This window comes from Anopheles marshallii, chromosome 2 (genome assembly GCF_943734725.1).
Source record: "Anopheles marshallii chromosome 2, idAnoMarsDA_429_01, whole genome shotgun sequence".
Taxonomy (NCBI): domain Eukaryota; kingdom Metazoa; phylum Arthropoda; class Insecta; order Diptera; family Culicidae; genus Anopheles; species Anopheles marshallii.
The window spans coordinates 68,842,570-68,870,181 of NC_071326.1; the positions used below are offsets into that span (position 1 = coordinate 68,842,570).

The following is a 27,612-nucleotide window of genomic DNA, read 5'->3' on the forward strand; positions in this document are numbered from 1 at the left end:
GCTTTAGTTTTTTTTATTGTTTACCTTAGTTCATTTGCTCTGATTAATAAATGAATGTTATGAGTTCGCTGATAGTTCATCCATGTTCATTTCATTTTTTGTCAATTACGTTTAAACTATCAGGTTCCTTTCTTGAATAATTACATACAGTAACAAATCTTATTTTATTTACTTATATTGTTTAAGATATTTTCTCAAGAGTGATTCTTTGCCCATTTGCTCGCCGCTACCCATCAACAAAAGCCTTTCAACAGCTGTTAGTGCGGGTTTTTATCAACAATAATTGATTTTCAACAACAATGATGCACTCGCCGCTGCACCTCATTTTGCTATAAAAATCACACCCAATCAATCTCATTAACGGGTGTTTTTTTGTTGCTCATTTTGTCTGCATCTTGAAACATGTCAACGGAACGTGCCAAGGGGTGCTTTTTCTCGCGCGTTTCCCACGTTTTTCAGCCCTGCCACAATCACTGTCCATGCCGTTGGCAGCACTGCCGCGGTACCAGGATGCACCGATTTATCTTAGCCTCTTGTTATGTCTCCTATCGTTTTTGCTCCCGGTTGAGACACGCGAAGAAAAGTCGGTCGATGGTTATTTCCACCCTTGCACACTTGCACAACCGATTTTGTGTCACACGGGGGGCTTTTTTTGGTGTTGTTTGTGTGGGTGGTAGACACGTGGTCCAATGTTGCAACTTGCTACCAGCTCGACGAGGGTGGTTTGTTTGAATGGTTCTAGCGGGTGCCGGGTCGCCATTCTTTCCCGTCCACGTGAGCAACAACTTGGCAGCTTGCTTGGTCTGGTGCTGGTTAGGCGCCGTCATCGTTGTCATCGTTGGCATTTTGCTGAGGCCATCTTTTAGGCATCGCTGCCATCCTCTCGGTCCCACGGCACTGCTTTCATATCGAATAGGGCGAGATAAATTATCCAGTGCATCCAGCGTCTCGCAAACAACAATGCACTTTATTGCTGCAGTTTTGGGTCGTCTGGTGTTGTGCCCACGTCCTGCAGCAGTGTATGGTTTGCATGGGGTGGTGTCTCCCCCAGAGCATGAATCTTTGATAATGATCGTACGAAAAGGAAAGCAACGGGACGGCGTGGAGGGAAACATTCTAAGAAGATGCACTTGGCATTTCGCAGCAGCCTTGCCGGGGACACTTGGCTGGTGGATGAGGTTTTTCCTGGAAGCGATTCGTTTATGTGTTGTCTTTGGTCGGAAATCGTGACTTATGTCATCTATTTGCAGTGCCTCCCGCACTCAGAACAGCACGAACAGACATGATGAGGTCCTCCAGGGGGAAAATGCTTTCACTTGAGCGGAAAGTTTTGTCATTTAGATAAAATCTGCAACCGGGTCTGTTGCAGTTCGGTGGGGTTGAGATGGTTGGCTGCAGCGTGCTTTGAAGCAGTTTAGCCGAGGATTAGCATCTTCAACACGGCAGCTCGATGTAGCGTCGGAACGCGTTAGCCGACCGACATTCCTTGGCAGATAATCTTGAGCAGGTTTCGGGTGAGTTTTAGTGGGGGTGGTGTGATTTGATGGGTAAAGTTTTTGTCAAATTTTCTAAGCTCGCAGTGGATGGAAACCCCGTCAGCGGATGCGTTTTTAGTTGAGTGGTCTTGTTTCGGGGGCTGGAGGAGCACTGGGCTAATTCTCCATCCTCAAGGAGCTGTTGGAAATGCTTAGCAAATGTCAATTAAACTCCATAATACCGGATGGATTGGGTTTTGCCAGAAATCTCAGCCACACAATGTCAATTACTTAATTTGTCTTAAGCGATCTTCAAGTTAGCGTTGTGTGTGTGTGTGGTTTTAATTGATTTTGGGAGTAAATTAATTAACGCAATTTCGGGAACAAATAGCCCACTTTCTTCTTAAGGGGAAATATGGAATAATATCGTGTCTGGGTTGCAGTTTTGGACTTCATTGTGTGGAGATTAAATAAATTATTAAATTTCTAACGATATTGTTTCAGTTTTAGACCAATATAGCGTGTTCAGAGATGCAATTGTTGCGTACATAAAAATTGAAGACAGATTTAGAATGATTCTGTAAATATGGTTCTTATAGGTCCTTTGGGGCGGTCCGGTGGTGTGTTGGAAGCGGCGCCGATTTTCACACGACTGGACCAGAACAAAATCCCATCCAGACCAACTCGTACTGACTAACTTGCTACGACTAAATAAAATCAAAGAATGTCAGAAACGGCTGGCCTAGACCTCTTGAGGTTGTTGTGCCAATAAAGAAGAAGGTTCTACAGTGAACCTATAGGTACCTGTAGTGAAAAGGTCAAATTTACCTTGCAAAACCCGCTTTAAATAGGGCATTATCTCAGGTGATTCTTAATCAATACTGAAAATACCCTACTTGGTACATCACTTAGACCATTAAAAACAGCATTCAAAATATATATATCAAGTTTAAATTTTATGAATATAAGTTTAGGTGAATGCTCTTCTATACCCACGAACAATAAAACAATTATAGTATGAGCGACACCAGGTGCTCCGATTGAAGCTAATCGCTTTGAAGGTAGATGTGCGATGTTTACGATCGGTAAGTTCATAAATTGCGCAATAAGCGAGACAGATGCACTTGAAACTTTTTCCTGCTCGCAAGATTCGCATAGCAACAAACTGGCAATCACTAAAGAAGAGCATTTTTTTTATCGAGATACCACACTTTTTTCCTTTGTTGTGGTTGTCGTGCTGCAACACGTGCGCAAATGCTGTTGGACCATCGTTTTCTTATTGGCTTCTCCTTTGCTTATTGCTTTAGAATGGAGTTAACGGAAGTTTGCAGGAGGTGGATCGCTTCAAAGAAGCAGGATAATCTCGGTAAAGGTAACCACTTTATTTTTCGAGTGTTTGTTTTTAGCCCAACCAACCCGACGGTGGTAGCGTGCTGGGAAAGTGCGATGGAAATCAAGCATCGCTGAAAAAATAAACTTCAGCATCGCTTTTGACCTGCTTGTGTTTTTGCGGATGTGTGTACGCGATTCTCGTGGGGCCGATTTTCTACCCACCCCACGACGCCATCACAACACCCCCGCGGGTTGAATTATTTATAAATTATTGAAATTCCCTACCCGGAAGCGAACAATAATCTTCTGCTACTTTCGAGGTTGTAATGGCCGTACGGGGGGTTGTTTTTTATGATAGGCTCTCAACACCCGTCACTGACTTACGCGGAAAAGCCTATTCGACGTTATCCCTGCCCGCCAAATGTGAATACGATGGAGAAAGAATGTGTTTCACTCGGAAGATTTTGAATACGAATGACAACGTTCGTGCCCAAGCGCAAAGTGACAATGTGGTAAAACAGGCGAAACCTTTTACAAAACAAACGATGGTTCGCCGTACGCTTTCGCTTGCTTCTTCCCGAATGAAGCCACATCCAGTCGGGGGATGAGTTTTCCTTTCCCGTCCACCAGTGGACCACCGGGAAAAGATATCCTTTTTGCTTGATATGAAACAAAAGCTTCCCTCAGTTTCCTTACCTTAGTTGGATGTAAGGAAAAAAGAGCGCAGAAAGTATATTGCTCCGGCCCATAGTTTTTCCACACAAACCCGGCGCGCTCAGAAACTCAATCGGAAGAAAGAACAAAATGTCTCACGCAACCATTAAAGACACAAACACACTGTGTGGGCTACCGTTCGTTCACTGCAGCTGACACTTTGCTACTTTGTTTCGTTTCGTCAAACATATCTTTCCGCACAAGGGGATTCGGTGTTTCTTTCTTCTGCACTCGTATTTATTTTTGTTTTGCATCACATTATGCGCAGAAAAAAAATCTGCGTAAGATAAGATGAGATATTTATGTTTTGTTTCGTGCTCTTGTGTGAAAGAGTTAGCTGGAAGGAATATGATGTAACTGTAACGTAAAAAAGGGGGAAAGGATTAAAGTATGGCGCGGTGGGTTTGGTAATCCTTAAACCGCCCCAGGTTGCCTTTTTCTGCAAAGTTTTTCTGCCCCGAATTTTACATTTCTTGCAAGATATTGTCCCGCTAAAGGGAAACGAATGCGTAGGAGCTGTCACAGCGGGTAGTTGTTTTGTGCTACCCTTTAGGGGCATGGAATTTCCCAGAAGAAAGATTTCGGTTTGAATGGAGCGGAGCTTCAGGCGACAAAATGGAGAACGATTAATCATTTTGTGTGAAACAAGAAGTTCAACCACGCTGTCACACACGGAACTCTGAATATCAGGGCGCTTAAAATGGTGGATTTTGGAAACATATCCGGGAGGCTTAATTCTGTAGCGGTGGTTTTATCTGCGGCCACTTACGTGGGCGTTTAACCTGTGCGACATTAGGCGTGGGAAAATGGATGGGAAGGAAGATACGGCAATTACTCACTGTTGGAAAATTGTCTTGATTTCCCATAAGAAAGGATGATATATACCCGGGAGTGAGGAAATAAGGGATTATTGGTTAATCTGATTTAATCTTGCCTGGAAGCATACTGGGTGGATGTAAATCTATATGGTTTGTAATACAACTCCTAAAAGCTTTCTGGTTCCAATGTAAGCCCTTTGAAAGCTTTCTATTCCATGATGAAATATTTTTCAAACGTTCCAACGAAGAACAATATCTCAAAGTAATGCTCAAGAAATGAATGTCCCTTTGCGCCAGAATTGGTCCGATATTTTTAGACCACCACCCTCAAGCTAGATATTACTGGTTGCAGTTTTTCAGCGAAACCATTGACGATGAATAATACAGCGGGATACCAAAAACAGCAGTGACACCGTGCATTTTCCAGTGGAATGAAAAATAGATTGTACCTTCCCCAGTAACACGCGTGACTAAGCCTCTAGGAACCGTCGGCTTCCGTCCCTGTAACACACGGAAAAATGAACGTCCAAATGTCAAGGCCTTGTGCCAATGTCAACATCGCTTGACAGCGTTTTTGTTTTTCGTGCAAATCCTTGACGTGCGGGTGATTTTCCTGCTGAATAAATTGTAGGACTATGACTGTAGACTATGTGAAGTTGGTTGCAGCAGTGTGTCTTGTTTTCCTTCTCTGGAGAAGGCAGATGGCAGGACTTCGTCCTTCGGTTTGCTGTAATTCCTTGTGTTTAGCTCGTTTAGCTCATCAACGGTCGGTCTCTCCCTGTCGTTGGGTTGGATGATGGCAATAGCTAGAACCACCTGCAGACGGTGCAGTTGGGGTGGGAAGTAATCCTTAGAAGCACACTCTGTTTGGAAAATGGACACCTTGCTGGGTGGGGGATTTAATTCGCAGTCTGGATTCACGGCTTCGGTGTGCATGAGTTGATCAGCGTTTTATTGCGCAAGGTGTCATTTTGTTTGTTAGCTGCTTTACGTCTTTCACCCCTTGGTACTGATGATGATGGTGATGAGGATGAGGCGAAAAAGGATGCTTTGGTCGTAATTTGAGCAGCGTGATTCTTGTATATCGTCCAGTCGATGCAGTCTGTCTTGAGAGAAAAAACGGTAAAAGCAAGAAAAACGTGTCCGGTGTACTCTTTCGCTCTCTGTCTCGCTCCGCCGACTAGCTTTGTCTTTAAGTTAGGATCTGTTTCTTGAAGGACACAATAGAGGTATACCAACTTGGGAGTAATTTATTATACGCGCGTTGCATCCGGCACAAGGGGATTAAACCTTAAAGAGCCGATCCGGTACGCGCGAAGGGTAGTGTAAGTGTCCTGAATGCCGGAAAGCTTGTTGCCGACGGCTTTGACGTAATGAAAAATATGCCAATCAACAGGAAAAGGACACTTTGGCCAAAAAGGACAATAAAGCGCGTTTCGGTGTTGACCGTCGGTGTCGTGAACTTGAAGTGAGAAATTAATTAAAATCTATTCCAGTTTCGGACGGATATTCCCCCGGGGTCTTTGTGGAAAGAGACATTGAGCAACTCTGCCGTTTTTCATCTAGGATATTCCTTTCCGTAGATTTTATGGATGTGTGCGTTTGGGATAGTTTTTGAATGAAAAGATCTTTCGGAGGGCGGGGAGTGGCGTTGGATACAAGGCAAGCAACAGGTCACCGACAATGGACAATGGATTGTTTTTTTGTGCTTCCGGAAGGATGTTGTGAACGTTGTTGCGAACATTTCTCTGTTGCACTAACTGCTTACCTAGACACTCGCCAATTAGGATCATCAAGGATTAAGGAGCCCCAAATTAGCATCGAATTAATTGTGTCCTTTCATTTCGAAGGGCGCACTGAACTAGGCAGAAACTGAAAAGGATGTTTGACAAACATCAGTGTAATTTCTGGGAATCTTAACTTTCCAAGAGTGTGAACCCTCCCCCCGGTAGAGCGACGAATCCGTTTTTCGATTCGAAAAGGTTGTGGAACTTCAAACTTTATTTGAAAACACGTCGAAGAGTTGACCGGAAAATTGTGCGCCGTCTCGTACTTGTTGTTCGGTTCAATCCGGCGCGATTCATTGGTCGTTTAGAGTAGACACGGCGAGGTGATATAGTCAAAGAGGGTGCAGAACTGTTTTTCCAGTAAACACTATGCTTGTGACTTATGTAGCAAGACGATTTCTCGATCACGATGCGAACGAATTGAAATTTGTTTTGAAGATAAACACAACGAACGAATGGCGCTAGCCTTTGCGGGTGTAATGAAGCCGGAGAACGACCCGGGTAGGAAAAGCTGTTTTTGAATTAATTTTGCAAGAATTCATTACGTCCGTGATGGGCGCCCTCGTTCATTTCGAAGCCTGTTTTCGGGGTGCAGGGGTTCTCCAAGTGTTTGCACAGTTGTGCATAATTTTCGCAAGCCAAAGCTTCCCTCCTGGATGACGGCTTCACAACGGGAGAATTATGCATGAATAATTTTGTTTTTTACTAAGTTACATTTTGAATAGAAAGGTGTATGTTTCACGTCACACTTGTGTTATTTTTGAATATGATTTAATATTTTAATATTTATCTTAATATTTACTAAAGAAACGAACAGTGTATCAAGAATCATTTGGCCAGAAATGTTCCCACCGTGCGCAAAGATTTGAGAGCAATAAGTATACATGAAGCTTTCCCGCGACGCATTATAAAAGTTTCAAATCGTTTTTTGTTGTTCTTCCCACTCGTCTTTAATTTTACTCATCGCGTGTATATTACACATTCACACCTAATTAAAAAATATGGCAAATTTTTGACAAAACAACGCCAGAGGTTCCAAAGCACCAAACCGACGCAACCGGTAATAGAAGCTTGGAAAAGTTGCTGCAGTTATTTCTTTTTATTCATGTGTTTATGGTCGCGGAACGACTCGGAACAATGTAAAACTTTTTCCACTAGTGCGTCGCAAAATTTCCATAGTTTCTTCGAGTTGCGAATGTTTCGCGCGACAGGACAACTTCATCGCTGCAAATGGTTGTCATTGCTCGCGCTTATGCGATGCTGTGTGCGCATTAAAGTTTCGATTCCACGAACCATAAGGCACCGAAGAGGTTTGAAATAAAAGCAATAAATGGGCGAAACAGTGTGGTGGAAGCCATTTTAAAACAATCGCACCGGAGAAATGCTTGCCAAAACTTGCCATCCGCTAATGTATTCAAAGCTTTTTCAAGTGTGGTTGGTTGGTTGAAGGTAAAAGCATCGGAGTCGCATAGCTTCTTGCGAACCAGATTTGCGAATACCAGTGTGTAAATGGTTTTTGTTTTTGTGGTAAACTATTTCGACAAACTCTTTTGAGTGCGTTTCTTTTGTGGTTCCATGGCAAGATTATGTTGGTAATGTTGTCTGGTCGTTTTAGCCGAACTTTACAGATTTTTCTCCTAAATTGAATTGAGTAATAGATATGGTTTGGGTACAATTATTTTGTATAAATAAATGTATCATAATGTTTCTTTCAGTACGTTTGTAGACTAGCTATAAAAACATTGTTTTCCTTGTATCTATTTAGCTCTGTAGTCAAAGATATTGTACGGGAGCTTAATAATCTCACATCGTTGAATAATGTGATCTTCTGCTTTTCAGATGGACACTGACATCTGATGAATGGATGAACAATGTTTCCATGTTGAGGGGCACTCACGAAGAATAAAAATGAATACATTTTAGTAAAAGTGAATCTTCAGGTTGTATCAGTATCAATGAATTCTAACCTGTCAAACCCTGCATTCATCGCCGGTTGGTGGTAAATAATTACACCTTCAGCATAAAATTTCCGGTGGTCAACCGGTTTGCCACCATTTGGAACCATTTTCCAAAATTAATGATGATGGGAAACTGTAATCGATAGAATGTAGAAATATGGTGCGGTTTTCCTAAACCGAGGACGAATTTTGTAGACCCAGTTTTGCACTATTGTTGTTCGTTTCTAAAGCACGGAGCGCGGAAACACGTTCGTCATGATTCATCGATGATGTTTTCTGCTGACCAAAGGCATCAGCTAACCGTAGGATGGATGGAACGGCAGAAATTTTGATTTTCGATCAGAAAAATCGTCTCAATTTTGCTGACGCACCTCTCCCACCAGCAGAGGGAATGCGGGACGTGGGCGACCTTTTCCTCCAGTGCTGTTATCGTATTGGTTAGTGCTTTGTGGTTAATCGTCGTCCATAATCACTATTTGAACGTTTCTTAATCTGTCTCTCCCTCTCTGTCTGGTAACCACAAAACACAACCACGGCGTTTTATGGGCCATAGTTGATCGCACGGGGTGAGAAAAAGCGGTAACCAAAAATTCGCTGACATACAGTATCGGGAAAAAGCCAAAATTTGGTGGCCGATCAAACCGGCCATTCGATTGCTTCTGTTTCGTTTGTTTTTCCCGTGTGTGTGTGTGTGGAAGCTGCAACGAGGAAAATAGGTCCAGTGCGGTCGTTACTGCGTTGACCTGCCGCGGGCAACATGAGATGAGGGAATTTTCCTGCACATCGGTCGCCGATACGCCGTCACCGGTTTGGTAGACATTAGATGAATAAACGGAAAATGTGTTTTTCATCGACACACCCATCCGGTGTTTTCCCGCCAGGTTCATTTGTGGCCTAGTTTTCCCTTACAATTTTCCCATCGCCCTGTAGATTCCTTCTTGTTGTTTTTCTCCCGGCCACGCATTGTGTGGCCCATTGAACATGGATTGATAATGACAGTTAGTGCGAGCTTCCCTTTCGGCACGAGGAAAAAGTAATCAAAAACGGTGTTCGATTCGATTGAGTTCATTTAATGGTGTATTCCGGTTAGAAATATCGGACTGTCGGTGGTCGTTAGTGGTTAATGTAAGCTTTTCTGCGTAGCATTCCTCCCGAGGGACAATTTTCCTATGCGGGGGAGTAAAATGTGCACCGAAATGTGTTAAAATGGGCTATATCTGTAGGGGTTTTTATGATAACATTGTTTAGAGTTCTTGTGCTCGTTGTAAACGGCTTGTACACAGTTCAACCACCGCTCGAAATGAATTCGATGTGAAATTCATGTAAATGTACCTGCAGCCAATATTCGACGCAAGTCGACTAAGTATATGCCCAAAAACGACTGGTAGTGCTGTATTTGTTTTTCATCTCATAATTGATCGTTTGAAGTTGGGTTCCAAGACACACCGTGCGCCCGTGTACCAACCGGGGAAGGTCAGTCAAGCAGGGCCACAAGCCCTTCTTGGCGATTATTTTAAATAATTCATTACCACGCGCAGGCTCGCGCCTCCCGTCGGTTTGTTGCTGCGAGAAATTAATTTTCCTTCACGTTTTGGAACTGCTGATGAAAATCGGTGGTGTTGTTTTTACTGTAAATAATAGAATATAATTAAAGCTCGGGACGCTTTCGCAACTGAATGGCAGTTGGTTTGCATCCCAGCAGATGAAAAGCCAGAGCGTACTCTCTGGAGCTTCCTTTCATCAAGTGCCCGGGTGTCTTGCGTTCGTAGATTGTTTTTGCTGCGAAAGGGGTTCTGTGGGTTACCACGTCAGCTTTGATAAGATTTGTTTTTCCTCCAATGAAGCGTAACCCGAGGGTTGTGTGATTGTGTATTTGAAGCACCTATTTTCCACGGGAAGGCTCCCGCAAGAATATGTTTCAGTCTTCCGGCAGCAGTAGCAAACAGTTGCCATTCATTATTCATTCTGGTTCGCCCCAGCTACAATAGCAGAAGAGGTTCTAGTAGCGGTTGCTTGTGGTTGTGATTGGACAACAATTGTTTGTAGTTACTGTAGCTTTGTAGCTGAAATTAAAGTTGTGTTGAGGTAGAGAAATAAACTATAGAAATGGGAGCTTGGAAAACGAAATTAACTTGATTAAAAATTTTATGGTTTTCGCTGGTTTCTTTCAAATTATGTTGAAATATTTATATGTTTTTTCTCTCTGTTTCTTCTTCCTTTTTTCTTCTTTTTCTTTTGAACTTATATGCTTTAAGCTCTTCTTCTTGAAGGTCTTGGAGTATCTGCTAGTATCAGGAATAATCAAGTCCTGGTGTTTGAAGAAACCATCCGGATAGTCCTATTTAGTGATAAACCAGGATCACTAAGATTTAAACTTCGGATTTAAAATAACTTGTCTGGTTGTAAGTTGCCAGGAATTTTGTAAACCGTGTAAAAAATTAATTCCACTATCAATTTATTTGACATTAGCTAAGACTTAATAACTTTTAATCAGTTTTTACAAGTAACAAGAGCCTTGTTCAATTTGTATTTTTTCCAAAAATTTAAAGTTAAATCTGCGTGTGCTTCTAGGTTCTCTGAACGCGCCTTGAACACGCCCCAACGATTTACGTGAGATTTATTTATTATTTGGGCTCTTTATTTATGTCTGCTTAATGCCATTTCTACCAACTGCACAAACTACAGAACATCTTCATATCAAATCGATAGTTCCTCGAGGTTGCACGTGTCTGCTACAATATTCTGGCTCCTTTAAACCATTAAACAGAAACCGTCTGTACGGGCTCTTTTGCTAGACAGAACAATAAAAATGCTCCAAAACCAATGCCTCATAAATTAGTCAGACGATTTCGTTTCAACTTTTTATTGCCGGCTAACTCATGCGCCTGTTACTTAGCTTGGGTTTTCCTTACTTATGCTCTTTCGCTCTCTGCTCTTCTCTGCACCACTAATGGCGTAATTTTAGACTCCACGGAAAATGGTTCATCGTCGGTGGAAAACAGCTGGCTTTCTCCTGACGACGTCTATACGGCACGATCATGACGTGCATGCATCTTGTTTGTTTTATTCTCCATGGTTCATGGAATAAAATTCTTAAAACCTAGCAATTACCCGCATTGTGGCGCTTTTAGCTGCTGCATTTACCGTGCCGAGGTTGGAGATGTGGTGCCGATTTTCCGCTTGTGGAAGCACCGAAAGGCTGCTGTGGCTGAGTGTCGCACCGAGTTCGTTTTGCGAGTTGATATTGATTTTTCCCAGCGTTGTACTCCGTCACCACATCGGGCGTCATCATCGGTGAAACTAGTGCGTGCGTATGTGTATGGGCGAGCACTCCATGCATCAGGGCGAACACGGTGTTTTAAAAATAAATTACACATTTGGGCGATAGTTAAATTCGTACTAAACACGGTTCGGCATCGCCGCGTATAAATAAACGATGCGATTCTCTGTTCTACTCCGCTTACGATTTATGTTTCTCACTCCCTCTCGCTGTGCTTCGGATCGCTTTCGGATAAAGTTTTGGGATGGAACGTTTCGTACACGTGTTCCTGATCGAGTTTTCGGAGTGGAAAACAGCACATTCCAATCCGTCATTTATTCGGCGAGGAAATTTAGGCACCCGGCTAGACTCCCGTTGAACCGTATTTCATAACAAGCGAAAAAGAAAAGAAAAAAAAACATAAACAAAGTCTTTCGCTGTGCAGTTTGATTAATTACGTCTATTTAATTTAATGAATGGAATGTATCCTCATTTGAGAGACAAAACAAAAAATCCCGAACTTTACTAATTATGCACTGTCGTTTCTATTTGTCATTTGCAGAACAACAACAACAACATCAACGTCACAGACGAACCACGCCGGAAGCGTGACGTTGCGACACGCCCCAACCATATCCTGCTGTTCACGATCCTGAACCCGATCTATCCGATCACAGTGGTGAGTAGAACCATTCGACCTTTGCGGATAGACAGCCGACAAACTATTTCATGCTTTCATATCAAATCAACCCACTGTCCTTTCAATCATGTCCCCGGTGCAAAGCAAAAAGAAAGTCTATGTATCAATTTCGTCTTGACCCTGCTGTTCCCGGAGCAAAATGGCAACTCTTTATACTCTGGGTCACATATTTTCCTGACCCTTTGAATTTTCTCTTAACCGAGGGAAGGTTGCACAGTGCGGTTCGAAACCGCCAACACCGGTTCCACAGCGACAGTTATCAATCGAGGAAAAGGGTTTTCTGTGGGAAATTTCGCTGCTGACGGGCAAAAAGGGTTTTTTTTTACAAAAAAGTGGAAAAACTTAATATTGGAATTTTAACCCTTCCCGAATGGCGTTTAATCAGCTGAGTTTAAATAACGTTGCCCCGAGGCAGATTGTTTGATCAGGGGATCATGTACCTCGGGGCCGCGTCATAAAGAGCCCCGAACAAGGATGACATAATTTCTAGGACAGCACATAACGCTGGCATGGTAGGACTTTTCCTGCTGAATGCTGTACTGTTCTTTATACTGCTGAAAAGCCTCCCTTTCGTGCGCACTCAACATTGCCTACAAGTTAAACAACGGGATCAGAGTGTAATAGGTTCCGGGCACAGGATGGAACCCGAAGGTTTCCGTCAGGAAGCGGGGGAAACGCAGAAAGCCATCCATCCCGGCCAATATTAATAATGCATTCCATTAAACTCACCGATAAATGGTTGCCGTCAAAAGGGAAAACCCCTTTGGAAGTATTATTTTTTTTTTGCCGCGCACCTCACCGGCTGACCCATTTTAATTGGCCTCATTTAAACAGTGCCTTTCGACGAACCCTTTGACTAGTTACATTTTTTGTTTTGTTGTTTGCTACACCTTCTGTTTCACCTCGCCGGAGGAAGTTGTGACCCTTTTTATATCCAGACGGTGTTTGCGGAATGTGTTAGCGAATGGTAGCGAAACGCAGTAGAAGTCGCTCCGTGCCGTTCCGGATGTCGCCAGTTTTCCCATAATTGCAGGGTTTTTCAATGTACGAGTGTTCTGATCGTAATAGGGATGTCATCGTTGGGCGGATGTGCGCCAGATGTTGGTGACAGAAGGGCTCGGAGGGTAGATATCGCTCAGCGAACGCATTAATCTTGGTCTCGGTGAGGTGACCTACAATGCACCACGTGTTAGCCGAGTGGAGGATAATTAGTCGCGAGATGGAGAATGGAACAGGGTGCTCAGGATGATCGATGCGCTTACTGGTCTGGACGAAGATGAGCTATTAACTGTGGGAAGTATTATTACGAAGGTAGTAGGGTTATGATATTGCCTTACTACTAACGAAGATGATCAAAAGAAACTGAAGTTGATTGAAATATGAAGTTGCTATCGAGATCTTGTGAACTCGGGTGTGTTGTCCTATAATCTCAACATCTTTTACTCTCATGAAATTTGTTGAAATAGAATTTTTATTTTACATTTTACTTGGATTTGGTAAAACCTTAGTTAAGAAAAGGATAATTAACATCACATAAAGTAGATGCTATAAATGGAACGTTGTATGGATTTTAAGTTAATTATAGTAAATGAACGACGACCAAATTGCAAGGACTGACTAATGCAAGTTAATTCAGAACAATTGCAGCCAGCTTCACGTCAAGAACCATTAACCTAGCAAGACAACACGTGCGCGGTCAACTTGAAACGTTGCCTCGGTGCATTGACGATTGTGGCCACCTGTGGTGCTTTAGTCAGCGACGGGTCTCAGACATGAATCATTCTAGCGGCTCGAGTTAAGAAGATTTTTTGCAATGGACTAAAATGTCATTTTTGTACTGCCGGCCTCCTGCATACTTCGCGCCAGGCAGCCCACCCTATTCGCGGGCCCTGGCTGCTCATTAATATTCTACCCCCCAGTGTCACACCGTTGCCAAAGAAATGAAACGTATGTCCGTTCGCGATCGTCAATGTGCGATGATGCTGATGCACGGGTGGAGTGTTCTTCGAGATTGATGAGCACAACCCTTTCCCTCCCCCCCCTCCGAGGGAGACGGGGTGTGGTCATTCTGGTGGCGGTCGAGATGCACTACGCTGTAATTAATTGCGGCATGTTCCGGCGGGTACCGCTTACCACGATCTGATGCATGATCAAATTATTCTAGGTGGTATGTGATGTCGATTTAAATTTACTCCTATGTATTCTTCATCCAAACTCCCCATCATCTTCCCAGCTCGCGGTGTCCCGAGTTAAATTTCCACCACATTTCGGGACATGTTTTTCCACGCCCGAAGATGGGAGTGCATCCATTTCGTGTGGACGTACGATAATTGATGCTCGGCAAGACCATCGGGATGACAAATGGATTGACGAGGTTCGAGCACCGCACAGCGAAGCGTTGATGGCATTTCAGAAGCGTTTAGAGACGTCGTCCATTATGGCAACACAAAATGGTGCATATCGAACCGAATCACGACGCCCATTACTGCGCCATTTGGCTCGTTGCATCTACTTTGGCAATGCGGAGATGATGGTGTATTGAATTACTTGTACGTTTTCTTTATCTCGCGCACTCCTGCCCTGTCGTTTATGTGCTACAATGTGGTTTCCCTCCGGTTGGATGGTAAGCCTAGACACGGGCGGTTATCATTAGTTATCTTGTGAATCTGGCTGGTACAGCGCTACTGATATGGGCTGCGTGTAGCCCAACATATATCTCGCAATGAATGATGTTCGATTGTGTACGTGGCTTGGTGGTGGTATGCTTTTGGTCGCCTGGGTAGCGACTCGGCGAGTGTACATCAATCTTCTCTCGTTTCACAATGATGTCGTCGTACCCGGAGGAGATCCGATCGGACGTTGAGGAAACACGAGAATACAGGGCCACGGTATCGTACGTGTGATCTGCTTGTACCGATGTACTCAGGTTCCAATCGGCGCATTGTATCAGGTGGGAAAAATGAACTACTTCTTCTAATGTGTGGCTGTGAGTTTGCAGTTCCAACGAGTTCGACGTTTGCGCTGCTGAATGGGAATATTGCTTCTGTTCCATTCCATTACGGCTCCAGCGCAATGTCACCTACCGGGCGGTGACAGTAATGGAGTGGAGTAGTCGATATTCGGTTGGTCGCATGATGTTCGACATGAGTTATGACACATGCCTCTTACCTGCGTGGGAAAGGCACCCTGCTGCCTGTACTGATAACCCGAGATGGCGATGGTACTTTGAATCACGTCACGAGCAGGTGTTTGAATAGTTCCGTTGCTATAAAAATTCTACCAGTGCCCTAATCTCACAGCATACCTGGGTACTCAGTAACTCGCACCTGAAAATTTATTAGAGTTGGTTAATAATTAATTAGTAAGGCGTCTTGAACTTACTGCCAAGTTGTAGCAATCCATCACTTCTGCCACTAAGGGTTGCAGAAATGGATGTTTCTGCATCGGTTGATTTAATCTGGTAATCCTGTCGACGAGATTACACACCCGTATGTATACTTTTTGTAATGTACTGTGGAGGCATAGTTGTAATGCGTCGCTAATCCGCTCAGGCAAACTTAATGGGAGATTTCGGTGATAATAGCCCGACAGGAATTATTAATGAGTTCAGTGTCTTTGGGCAACATATACCACAAGACAGACAGGCATTTTGTATGGTTTTGTCCCAGAATTCTTTCAATAGTAATAGAGTAATTCTAGCTTGCTGGTCTTACCCTAGATCTGGTGTTGGAATGATATTCACCTGTATTGAGTTACCTTCGTTGGTGAGCCATTTGACATGAGTATATGTGGAATCTGTTAGTTAAAGTAGATCATTATACAATAATCGTTATATTCTTCTAAGATTTTTATACATGACTTGACGACCTATTAAGAGGAGCAATTTTTGTTATGTGTGTACGAGTTTAATACATTCACCTTTATGTAAGCAAACAATATTTCAAAAGTACTGACGCTGAATTTTAATTTCGATTCAAACGATCTTACAGCAATTCAAGCACTGAAGCTCATAATAAATTTGTAAGCCGTGCAACTGTTTGCTGATGTGACCACGATAGAAACAAAATTAATGAAACTGACCAGAAATGCTCCCCTGCTGCAATGCACAGTTGAACGGGTTTGTCCCCGGCATTCCATCCCGTTTGATGAGTGTCCTTATCTTCGTAGATTCATTCCAATCGAATGAAATCGGTCCAATCGTATAACGTACGAGATCCGGATGCTGTCATTACGTATGCCATCGTGATATCGTGATTATCTGCCCACCAACCCGGAAAGGGTGGACCGATCGACCCGGTACGTGATGCCGAAGGTATCACTTTGGAGATAAATGAAACTCCTCGTGGTACTGGGACATCGCTAATCCGCACATCGCTGGGAAGCGAAATTGATTCGGTCCGTTTTCGATTATCCCAATGTGTCGACCGGGGCTTCTTCGCCGATACTGTAATGGACTCGCGCGCTATGTGCCCAAAACCGAAATCGTTTCATCCTGCCAAACCGTACACGGGTTTTAATTACTTAGGAGACGTGCCGTCCCGGCGTGATCATCCCACCCCGCGATGATCCTGGGCGCTTGTGCCCGATGCAATGATTTTAATATTTTTGATTTTTTTTTTTCGCCCGTAAGCTCATCACCCCACCAGACGAAAGCCTAAAACGCGTCGAACAGACGGGGGGGATGTGTGAGCGTCGTTGCCGTGTTTAAACGTGTTGGAAAAGGTAACGAACTGGAAGATGAAAGGAAACGTGGCCATGTGATGATACGCTGTGGAAGGCTTTCTTTTCCCGTTTTTTTTTTATGTCCCGAAACATTATCCACGCTGATATCCCGCGCCACTCGGTGCGTTGTGATAAAATATTAACCCGAAAACCTGGCCCGAATTCGTGCCGCAGGAAAAAAGGGACAATATTTTTTATGGATTCGCTCTCCGCGTTGTTGGCTTTTTGTTTTTTACCGGGTGGAACTTTGCTGGCGGCTTTCACTGCAACGGTGCTGCCTGGTGTGGCGTGGTATCTATGGGATTTTATGAGCCTCCCTTTGTGGGTCGGGATGAAGCATCCGGTGCTGCTCGCTGCTTGTGATTTTATGTTTCGGAGGACACACAGTGTGGATGGAAAGAAAGTCGACGAGGGTGGAGGCGAAAGGAAAATAAAAGATTCGCGAAATTATTGCTGTTGGGTTTGGGAAAATCGGCCGAATTGAAGGTGGTTTAGCGTAAAAATAAAATCCTTTGTGTGTTGTGTGTGTGTGCACGATGTGTGGGTGATGATAAGCGTTCCACAAACTTTACGTTAACGCGTCTGGTGAGCTTGACACACCGGCTACGTACCGCGCGCCCGGGTTGAACGTGTGGATGCGTTCGGTGCGAATTTCCCAATGGGCGGAATACTGGATCAATGGCCAGGAAGAGTAGACGATTGTTTCCTTGGAGAGAGAGAGCAAAGAGGCGATAGGCTATTTGTAACGGAAACCGTTTTCCGCAAACACGCTTCCGGAGCAGCACGATCAAGATCAAAGAGCAATAAATATGTTGTTTAGCGTCGGTGCGAGAATTCGGGTGGTGGTGGGGACTGATGTCGTTGTAGTAGAAGGTGTTTGCCGCTGTGAAGTCAACGGGACTCTGTCTGCGTCTGCTAGTGATGGGTGTTAACGCAGCAGATTTGATGCCATAAAGCCGTAACTTGTGGATGAGCACCGTCGGATTTGTTTATTTTCGTTGGAAGTCTTAGACATAATCGCATGTTTGTTGCAAGGTTGAGGTTAGGTCTCAACATGGGTAAGAATTCACTCAGATATCATCACATGTTTAGCATTAGAGAGGTCATTCGATAATAAAAGACACAAAATGTTTAAGATTTTCTTTCCTGAGCAGTTACATTATGGAACTGTTACGATAACAGGGTGACAGCCCGAGCAGCATGTATAACAACTGAGCGTATCACTCTTGTTTGAAGCAATCGGTCCTTTCGTCGTGTTTTTGCTACGCAAAAGAGTTCGTTTTGTAGAACCCATTTAAAAATTTCCAAAAAGAAGGACCAAACGCCAATCCAATTGCAAAGACCCTCAAGGCTTGGGACGTAATTTGCGAAAATCCTCTCGACTATCCGATTCGAATCGATTGTGCTAGACATTAGTGACATCCATTTCATCGATAATGGGAACTTCCGGCGAAAAGCAAACTGGAGAAAGCTGCCATGAATAAAACCGTCGTCTAGCAATGTTCCGGCCATCTGTGTGGCATCAATGTGTCTGTTGCTCTGGCCTGTCCTGGAAAGTGTGGAGTGTTTCCTCAAAACCCTTGCGACACCATTCCACCAAAAGGGTATGAGTAGGATGGTATGTAATTTAATGTCTGTGGGTTGCAGATAATGGGATAATTGTAGTACTATGCCATTAACGTGGCAGTAGAAGCGACGCCATCGATAATTGAATGATCCTGTACATAAGCAATTGCATGTAGAAGTGGTTTGGAAAGTAGTACAGCCTTATAATCGGATGCGGTGTAAGATCTTTAGAAGGAAAAGTGTAACATCGACCCAGCGAGACAATTTTGCCGCATTGTTGAAAAGACCACACCAGAGGTGGGCGATTTGTGGTCAGTTACATCACCTTAAATACAAGCAACATTGTAGCGTAGCTGTCGCTTAACGCTCTGCTTGATCTCTTGCCGTCACATTCAATCTCGTATCCAATGTTCCCTTAGGAGGCAACACGTCCTACTTGATTCTTTTCTACCTCGTTGCCTTCTGCACCATTGACACTGACCCATTCCGAGCCGGAGACAACTCTTGTAGTTTGTTTCTTCGTACCGTCGTAAATCACACAAGATTTTTTGTCGTTGCATACGTGCCTGTTTTGCTAGCCCTCGTAGCGTGTCTTCATGACGAAAAAAGTTTCCGACTCGGTTCGAATTACGGCTGCTGCCGGTGGGAAACTTTACTCATAACCTTCCACTGGTCACTGGTTGGGTGAAGGTTTTGACCTATACTCCCTGGCGTAGTGGGATACAAAACCGGAAGTTAATCTCTTGACCGTTTTCATGCTGAAGATGCTCCAAAGTTAGGTTACGGGGGGTTTTTTTGTAACATTCTTGGAATAGCATCCTTCATCAGGATGGACTTTTTTCATGACACTACCCGAGGTCGACGTTCTCTCGTCTAAACTATCTTATCTTCTTATTTGTAGATGAGATAAACTGAGCTTAAGTTTCCAGTGCTGTGAACAGAGCAGACCAAAAATTAAATCAATTGCAAAACTTTTCCACAAACCTATTTCGCTGTGCAATGTGACGCGTTCCTCCAATAGCCGAGCGACAAATTGTGCTTCAGCTCCATAAACCCAATAGTGCTGTGTACAGAGTCCACCCTGACTTCCGTTGGTGTGAGTTTGGCTCTTTGTTTCGTTTTAAGTTCAGTTTAACGATGATTGGATATTGTCATGGTTTTATTTGCCAGTGGACATACACAGTGTCATCAAATGTGCAGATTTGAAATTTGACAAAACGCTTCATGTCCATCTGGCGATTTGCTGCTGTAACCATGGGGATCTCCAAACCGGCTAGCTGCCTTTACTTCCATCGCAACGGATAACATCCAGCTGCCGTTTTATTTGCGTGTACAAATTGTCAATTCCCGAGCTGATTGGTGATTATGCGAATCCATGGTCACGATCCGTGATGATCTAGCGGGGAGTGGTGGTAGATTTATAGCCGCCCTGGATTCAACATCCCTTTGGGGGCAACTACGGCCCTACCCGCGTACGTATGATGAATGGCTGTAAAGCATCTATTTTGCATTTTAAATAGCACCTCGAACGGTGCAATGCACTATGATTATCGGTAATTAGTCAATTACCCAACCATCCTATCGTAAGACGATCGATTCTTCGCCGTCGATACTGCAAACGGGGTGGCTTTGTGTTTTACTTTCTAGTGAAAGTTGGTGTAATATCTTTTACACACCACCGTCGTGTGATTAAACTGTTTTCCATCTTATCCCTCCCCCCCCGAATAGCCGTAGCTGCACGAGTTTTCCATAATCGATCGTACCGGGTGGGGTTGATTTGTTCATGTTTGGTTCGGTTTGTTGTGATTTTCTCCCGGGGTAGAGAGGTTCTGTTACGACATAATAGTATGTACTTTACCTCCGAACGGTTAAGAAGCATTTGATTAGCTTGTAGTAAAGTAGTGATTGACTAAATACTCAGTAAACGGTTCGAGCAGGATCGTTCCATTGTAAGTCATTCCCGATTCATTAGTCTTCAAGAGGGTTCGGATGATTTAGGTCATAGGGCTGCATTTTGAAATTCTTTCACCAAACAGTATAACGTGATATAATTTGAATATTTGTCACAATAACTTGTTCAATTACTTTTTATTTATAAATTCGTATCCTTCAGATTGGGTATATACTGTGCTATGTCCCTAGTGTCAATACAGGTAAAATATGAATTTACACTAGTGGAAATAAATATAAATTTGAATCTAATATTTATCTAAATACGTAATTAGTTACTTACAATTTATGTGCATAAATATTAGAGGAATATATTTTTTTTACCAAGTTGTAATTTTTAGAAATATTTTATCCGCATAATATCAATACAAAAATTTCAATGCTGATATTAACATAATTTATTTCGTATTTAAAATTAACTCTTTAACTGCAATCAAATTATTCAAATCTGCATGAACAAGTTCGTTGTACAAAGTAAATTTAAGATTGCTTTTATTATTATTCGAAAGGAACGGCCAGTCCGTATTGTTTACTTCAATAGGTTATAGCGTAAAAAGCAATATTAAATATGTTTTTAATAATCACATCACATTTTTAATCAATTTTGCATTGTTTCAATTAAAAAAAAAAGAATCTCTGTTTATGTCCTATCTTATCTAATATTTAAACAGTGTTCAGCATACAATCAGAACATACATACATTATTCAGCAGCTTTACATTTCACTAGATGGAATAGATCGGTTAGAAGTTAGAAAAGCACGTATTTTTACATTTATTTCCATCGGTGTATTTCCATTTGACAACTATGCAGCCGGACTTGGTTCTGTAGCTTATTAGACCCTATTAAAACCAACATAAATTTAAATTAACTCCTAACGGCGAATGCGCTATTTCATCCGTTTCCACTCTCTCCTTCGCTCGGAACATTTATGAGTTACTCTCGAATGCATGAAATTTATTGCCAATTTATAATGGTCGTTGTGTTGGCAGTGCTCTATTTTCGGTGAATTGTGCTGGGTTGGAAATTCGTGCAAATATTAATATATTTTTTAAATGAAATTCGTAGCCTGAGGGGAAATAATTAACCTTACTATTACTTTTGTAGCTTTTATGGCAAGTAGTATTTTTATAGCAAAATTGTTTTCACGCGATAGAATATTCCGTTTTTTGTGCTGTTTATGCAAAACTGATAGATAAGGATTAAATAACGTTCAATTCTCCTGATTGTCGATATCGGGTTGCATTCCGATACATATGCAGTCCGATGCATTGTTGCACCACCTCACGTACATTAATCTTAATCGAAGTCGAATACTAATGAAGCCGATGGGACGTTGCGCTTGCGATACAAAACCACCGGTTGCTTGCCGATTCGCCGCAATGTGTCACATTTAGCGATCTGGGAGGAAACGGAACAGGTTGAAACAGGCAGGCAAACGATCTAGGTTCTTAGTACCGCCCGCCATTGCACGCCACTGCCGTTGGAAACTGTACCACAGTTGCATCGTTGTCGCAAGTACGACGCAAGTATGAAAAACCCCCTCACACATAAATAATAATTAATCATTCCACGTTGCCGTTGCAAGATGCATCTAAGCCAGGCGAGATTCACCGTAGGGCGCCTATGCAGCGAGACCCGGGGTGGCTTATCAATTCAACGGGTACCGAGGACAAGATGCAGCCAGCGTTGCGCTGCAGCAAGTGCTTCCGTGGTTCGGTTCACCTGCAAACGACACAATGGCAATGGCGACAAAGCGCATGCTGTGGATGGGTTTTGCGAAATGGGAGTGTTTTAATGAATAAATTTACTTTCTCCTCTAACCGGCTGGCTTGAGTACCACTGGCTCGGGATCGCGTTTAAGTGTGCGACGCGATGCAGTCTTTCACGGTTGGCGTGGCATCGCTGTCATCTTTTCCCGGTCTCTCTCGAAGCGCGTGTCAGTAGCGTAAGCCACACAGTGGGAAACACATGAAATAATCGTGTCACGGTTTGTGATAGGAAAGCATGACGATTTTTTTTTTTGTTGCGGTTTATGAGCAAGAGTTAAGAGGGGAAAACAAATCTATTCGAGGGAGAAATGTGTGGTGCAATTTAAATTGCCTGGCAAAACAATGATTAATGTTTAACCACTTTCTTTCGTACATGGAAATGATGCGCAATGGAAATGGATGAAAATGAATGTGTTTTCCCATAATTTTGTGCGATTTGGTTCGGAAAACATCAATATTATTTGAAGTGAAAATTTAATAGAAAATTATACAATTTTTTAGAATTTCTACATGCTCCTCAAAGACGGCCCATAGTGTGTAGACCGACATAAAGTAGCAATCCTGAAGGTGCATTCTATAAGAACTGCAACTATCGTCTTCTACCGTAACGTATCGTCCACTACTGGAACATCTTTCTCACGAGAGCAATTTCACCGTTCTACAGGTGGCTCCGGTCTAAGGTGGTGAGTTGAATGTTAACACTTCCACTTTTTCGGTCGTTCAAGTGCAGTCATGTCTCGCTGAATAACGAACCACTCTACCAGGGTGGAAGTTGAGCGTTACAGAAGCCTTCCCGCTACGGAAGGACTTTTCCGGGTGAGCGGCAATTTGCATATTTTTATAATATCTCACCCAAAACCATGGACCTTGCACCCGCGATACGAACGTTGCAATTGAGTGTGAATGGTGATTCGGAGTGCAACGGAGCGCAGATTGAAATGAAACCTGTTTGATTTTTCCCACACCGTGCTGGTCAGCAAATATGACTCAGCCACGGCACGGTTTCGCTTCCGCCGGTTAACTGGTCGTAGATTATAATGGATGATATTTGTCCACGTTCACACGAGCACTTCAGTTAGCCAGCTGAGCAGGATGAACAATTTTTCTTCATTTTCCAAACTCTTGGAGCGCCTGACGATACCAGACTTACTACCCACAGGCAAACAGGATTGGAGATGGTCGTGACAGGATCGCACCACACAGTCCTTGATGCCATGGTATGCCCCTGCGTGTGACGTTGGCTAAGCATTAGCAGCACGAAGGTATTTCATCCTGGAATGACAGCGTGGGATAGAAAATGGTGCAATAAATTTTCCTCAAGATAAGCAATGGCAGCTTCTTCGGTGGAAGCACAAGCAGGAATGCGTCTGCCGATTCCGAGTGCGATCCTGTTTACTGTTTCACCTTTTACGGTTTCGGCATTCCACCGTTCCAGCTGTAAACGTTAACCGAACTCAGACGTGGTGGAGTTGTATGTGGTAGTTAAGAAAATTATTACCACCATGGGATTAGTTTTCAAAATGAAGAAATTATTGTACATTCGGTGAAGATTTACAGATGGACGCGTATCCACACGTACATGTGGTTGATTTTGTGTGAAAACCGGGGAAGATTCTTTATTTATCGTCTCCGTTCACTGCGTGCCGACTATTCCGTCGAAGTATCTCCAAACGGGAGCAGGACCTGCAGGAATGTTTTATCTCAACAATAGCGTCCTTGATGGGGATGAAAGTGTGACGCTTTTCACTTGGAGCGAACTGTCGCAATGTCTGTAATTTGTTGCTTTACTACTGCGTCTGTAGCGTTTATTGCTTTTCAGGAGCAATTGCAGAAGTAGCTCCAGGGCATAGTGAAAGGATGTTGAAAAAACATCGCAAATTATTTCGTGGTTTGTGACCGGAGTTTATGGGATATTGTCAAGATAACATCCAATGATATGGAATAATATTATTGTTCAACATATTTAATGAAGCTACTAAGTGATTCAAATTACTGTCGTAATGCTAGAGGAAGCATAGTGGAAAGCTTTGTCTGATTCATTCAAATACATTCAAATACATTCAAATACATTTCATACATTTCACTTTATTGTCGCAATTGAAAATTTGAGAGACAACATTGATAATATATTCCCTATTACGATACCCAAACGTCTGATAAAAAAAATCAGACGTTTGCCATTTAAGAATTATGTACACGCATGAGACCTTTTAATCTCGAATATGAAAAAGATCAGAAAAAGGTATGTGTTTGTAAAAATATTAAAGGATGCTTAATAATAATAAAAAAATAATAATTATTATACTGTTACATTACCAAACAATGTTTTTATTTATTCAAACAATAATTTAGACATTTTGTAATCATGTCCATTGAGCTAGTGTTTTCAAAATAAAATTTTATGTATCAAAAATTAGACCAACTGATGTTGTGAAATGTAATTTGATTAGATCATCTTATCTATGAAATTTTCTGCGCAAATGATAAATTGATATAAAATAAAAAATTTCTATTAAATAAAACGTTATCAATGCTTCGTATTCTTCGGTTATTGAAGAGACATAGCTTTTTTTACAGAGGAATAGAAATGTTTTCTTGTTAGGACATTACAAAAGCTGGAAGTTACTGAAAACTCTCACGCCTGTCTAAAAACGGAAATGATTTGCAAGAAATAAAAATCAAACGGCTTATTTTGCATCAGACGTTTGAAAACGTTGTCCGTATATCTACGAATTGATTGCAAATAAAAAGAAATCATTCCAATGTTAAGCAATTTCATGTGCTTTATCACGGTTCGAAAGGTAGCCAGATCAGGCACATGCCTTTTTTCCAGCATTTCTAATCCTGCAGGCTAATGATGATGCACTTATCCGTCGGAGTGTGTACATCTGCATCTGCGTCTAGCTGCTGTCATTCAGCGTACCGAATGACGCCGCACATTCCAATCAGAGAGTGCACTCGCTTCAGGCGTTAAGATTGCTGCACACCTTACCGCATGAACTGACGTAGCTTGCCGGTGCACATCGTTTGCCTAATTCGCATAATAACCCTAAACCCCTAGATCCGGTCGTTCGGTATTGGAAAACATCCGCTCACAGCTCGACGGAACCGAGATCAGTGGGAAATTTTGTTAGCATGTCACGTCACGCGTCCATCCGGGTTTGACGAAAAGTGCCTCCACTCGGTGACCGTCGGTAGGTGTTTGGAGTCGAACTTCGCACTAAATTTAATTGGCTTTATTCGTTTTTCGAAACCGGAACCGGTGAAAAGGCCGATGTGACTATGTACCGTTGCACTTTCCAGTCGATTATGACTGGACAAATACGTCGATCAAGAAGTGGACAGATAAAGTGCACTTGAGGTTTTGTCGTCGAAAAGAATGAAATAAAAAAGGCAGCAGAAGGTTTTGCGATTGAGTTTTCCACCCCTTTTCGTTGCGGTGGCACATTCATTTCGTTGCATTGTTGAAATTGGTTAGACGTCGGCATATATGGGACGGTCCATTGAGTGGCAGGGATGGGTTTCATCGAAATTTCGGGCGAATTGTCGCCAACTGTGGGACGGTTGCTACAGAGGGCAGCAGGAGTTGAAACCTGGCGAGGTGATGCATTGCAATGTGCATCGGTGCATGAATATTGCACGCTTGCTTTGCATAAGTAAACATTCCGAATTATGAATGCAACCCTCCGGGCGATAGGCGGCATCGTTTGTCCTCGTGCTTCCTTGCTCTGAGTGTGTGTGTGTGCGAAAGATGGCGTGGCTCAGGTGGTTGGGGTGAACCTACGGTGGGTTAGCCATTTGTTTGCACAGTCGTATGACACTGCGCATGCAAAATGGCGAAGGAAGCGACAGAGAATGCATCGTCAGCAAGCAGGTTGTGTGCAATTTCCAGTTCCGGCTACTTTGGTGACCGCGCGACAGTTGATGCTTTGCGTGTAGTGGCCCGTTTTCGACATGACTGTGGGTGAAATATCAACATTGCCTGGGTTGCGAGTTAGATCAACATTAGCTGAATTTATACCGGTAGAGAAGGTTTTGAGAATTTCCCGGACATTACGTGAGTTGTAGCTTTAATACATTATGGGCTATTATAATAATGAAATTATTTATTCCATGTTTATTTATGTTATTAAACACTAAGCTACCGTTTTATTCTCATTTCTCTCTCCCACGCATTGAGTAGGCTTCAAGGCTTCACAATATCAGCTTCCAAGGATTTCTTGAACCTTGATCCTCCAGCGCACCACCCAGTCGTGCCATTGCGAAGCCATTTTCTTGTACCTGCGTCATTCTGTTCCGTAACCGGTGGCATTAATTTTCCTTTGCCCCTTGCGTTGCAAACAGCCTCTTTCATGGGTTGAACAATTTTTAACCATTGCTTGACAATGAATTGCAGTTATCATTGTGCTGCCGCTTTCCTCCCGTTCACCGGCGTAACAGGTGAAAAGGCACAATTTTCCTGCCAACAAAAGAAAAGCTTAAAGGCCTCCGGTAGGTGGTATGTAATGATGACGTTTTTCATAATGCCCAGCCTGTGTCCGTTGTGCGAAACGGTTCAGATTATGCTGACGCAACGGTGCGAGCAAATGTGTGAGTGAATGTCAGTGCAACGACAAGCGCATTATATTTCACTAGAGCTAATGCGAAAACGGTCGCTTTATGAGGGTTTTCGCTTCTATTTGCGTTCGGATGCAGCATTTAACTGGATAGCTACAGGGAAACAGCAAAATAGAGAGTTGTAAAGGGCAAGAAATGTTCTTCTGTTTATAATAAAAATTCATCCCACATTCTCATACGAGATATCCACCTCCCCGATCCCCCTTCCCCTGGTCCAATTGTTGAAGTTTCTGGCAAACGATCATAAATGTTTTGCAAACGTTAGAATGATGTTTGTTCCTGCGCTCGGAAAGCGAACCAATGATGACGAATTTATGGCAATTTTATTGTTTAAATTTTATGGCACCCGCTGCCTGTTTATGTTGCGGAAGCACAATTGATTTTTCCGGGACCCTTGTGTGCACTTCGGGGCGCTTTCTTTGTTCTCTTGGACCGCGAGTGAACTTTTCCGATCGGGAAGCAAAACATACTTTCTTTGTTTGACTGACGGTTTGTGCCATGATTCGATTGCATTGTTCACATTTGTGGAAGGATATTGGGATGCTGGTCGTGAATGGGTTTAGAAGCAGTAAAAAATATCATTCAAGGAAGGTCAACCATCGGTAACTTCTATGATGAATGATGTTTATTCATCGACCAATTCAATATTGACGAATTGTTGGCCACTGTTAGAAGTATGATATATTTTAAACCCGATAAATTTAAAGCAGTCGATTTATGACAACTTTAAAGTGTTTCATTATGAAGTTGCTCAGGAACTATAGAAATTGTAGCGTAATTATTTATTTAGTTTATTATTGTTAACAGATAAACAAATCCAATCCACTGGTTGCGAGATGTGATGAAAAGGAGCAGACATAAACTCTTGCCTAATCTGTGCTGTAAAACAAAAGCTCTTTCGGTATTGATGCGTTGGAACAGTAATTTTTACCACCGCACGATG

The 27,612-nt window shown here is 42.8% G+C and overlaps 1 protein-coding gene across 2 annotated transcripts in view; it reads left to right on the forward strand.

Annotated features, from left to right (window-relative positions):
* The window catches only part of LOC128708092 (heterogeneous nuclear ribonucleoprotein L), a 168,661-nt gene that overhangs the window by 62,945 nt on the left and 78,104 nt on the right, over positions 1–27,612 (forward strand). For both annotated transcript variants that reach the window (XM_053803051.1, XM_053803050.1), the window contains exon 2: positions 11,906–12,022. In XM_053803051.1, the coding sequence (XP_053659026.1) occupies positions 11,906–12,022 (117 nt within the window). The remainder of the gene's footprint in view (positions 1–11,905; positions 12,023–27,612) is intronic.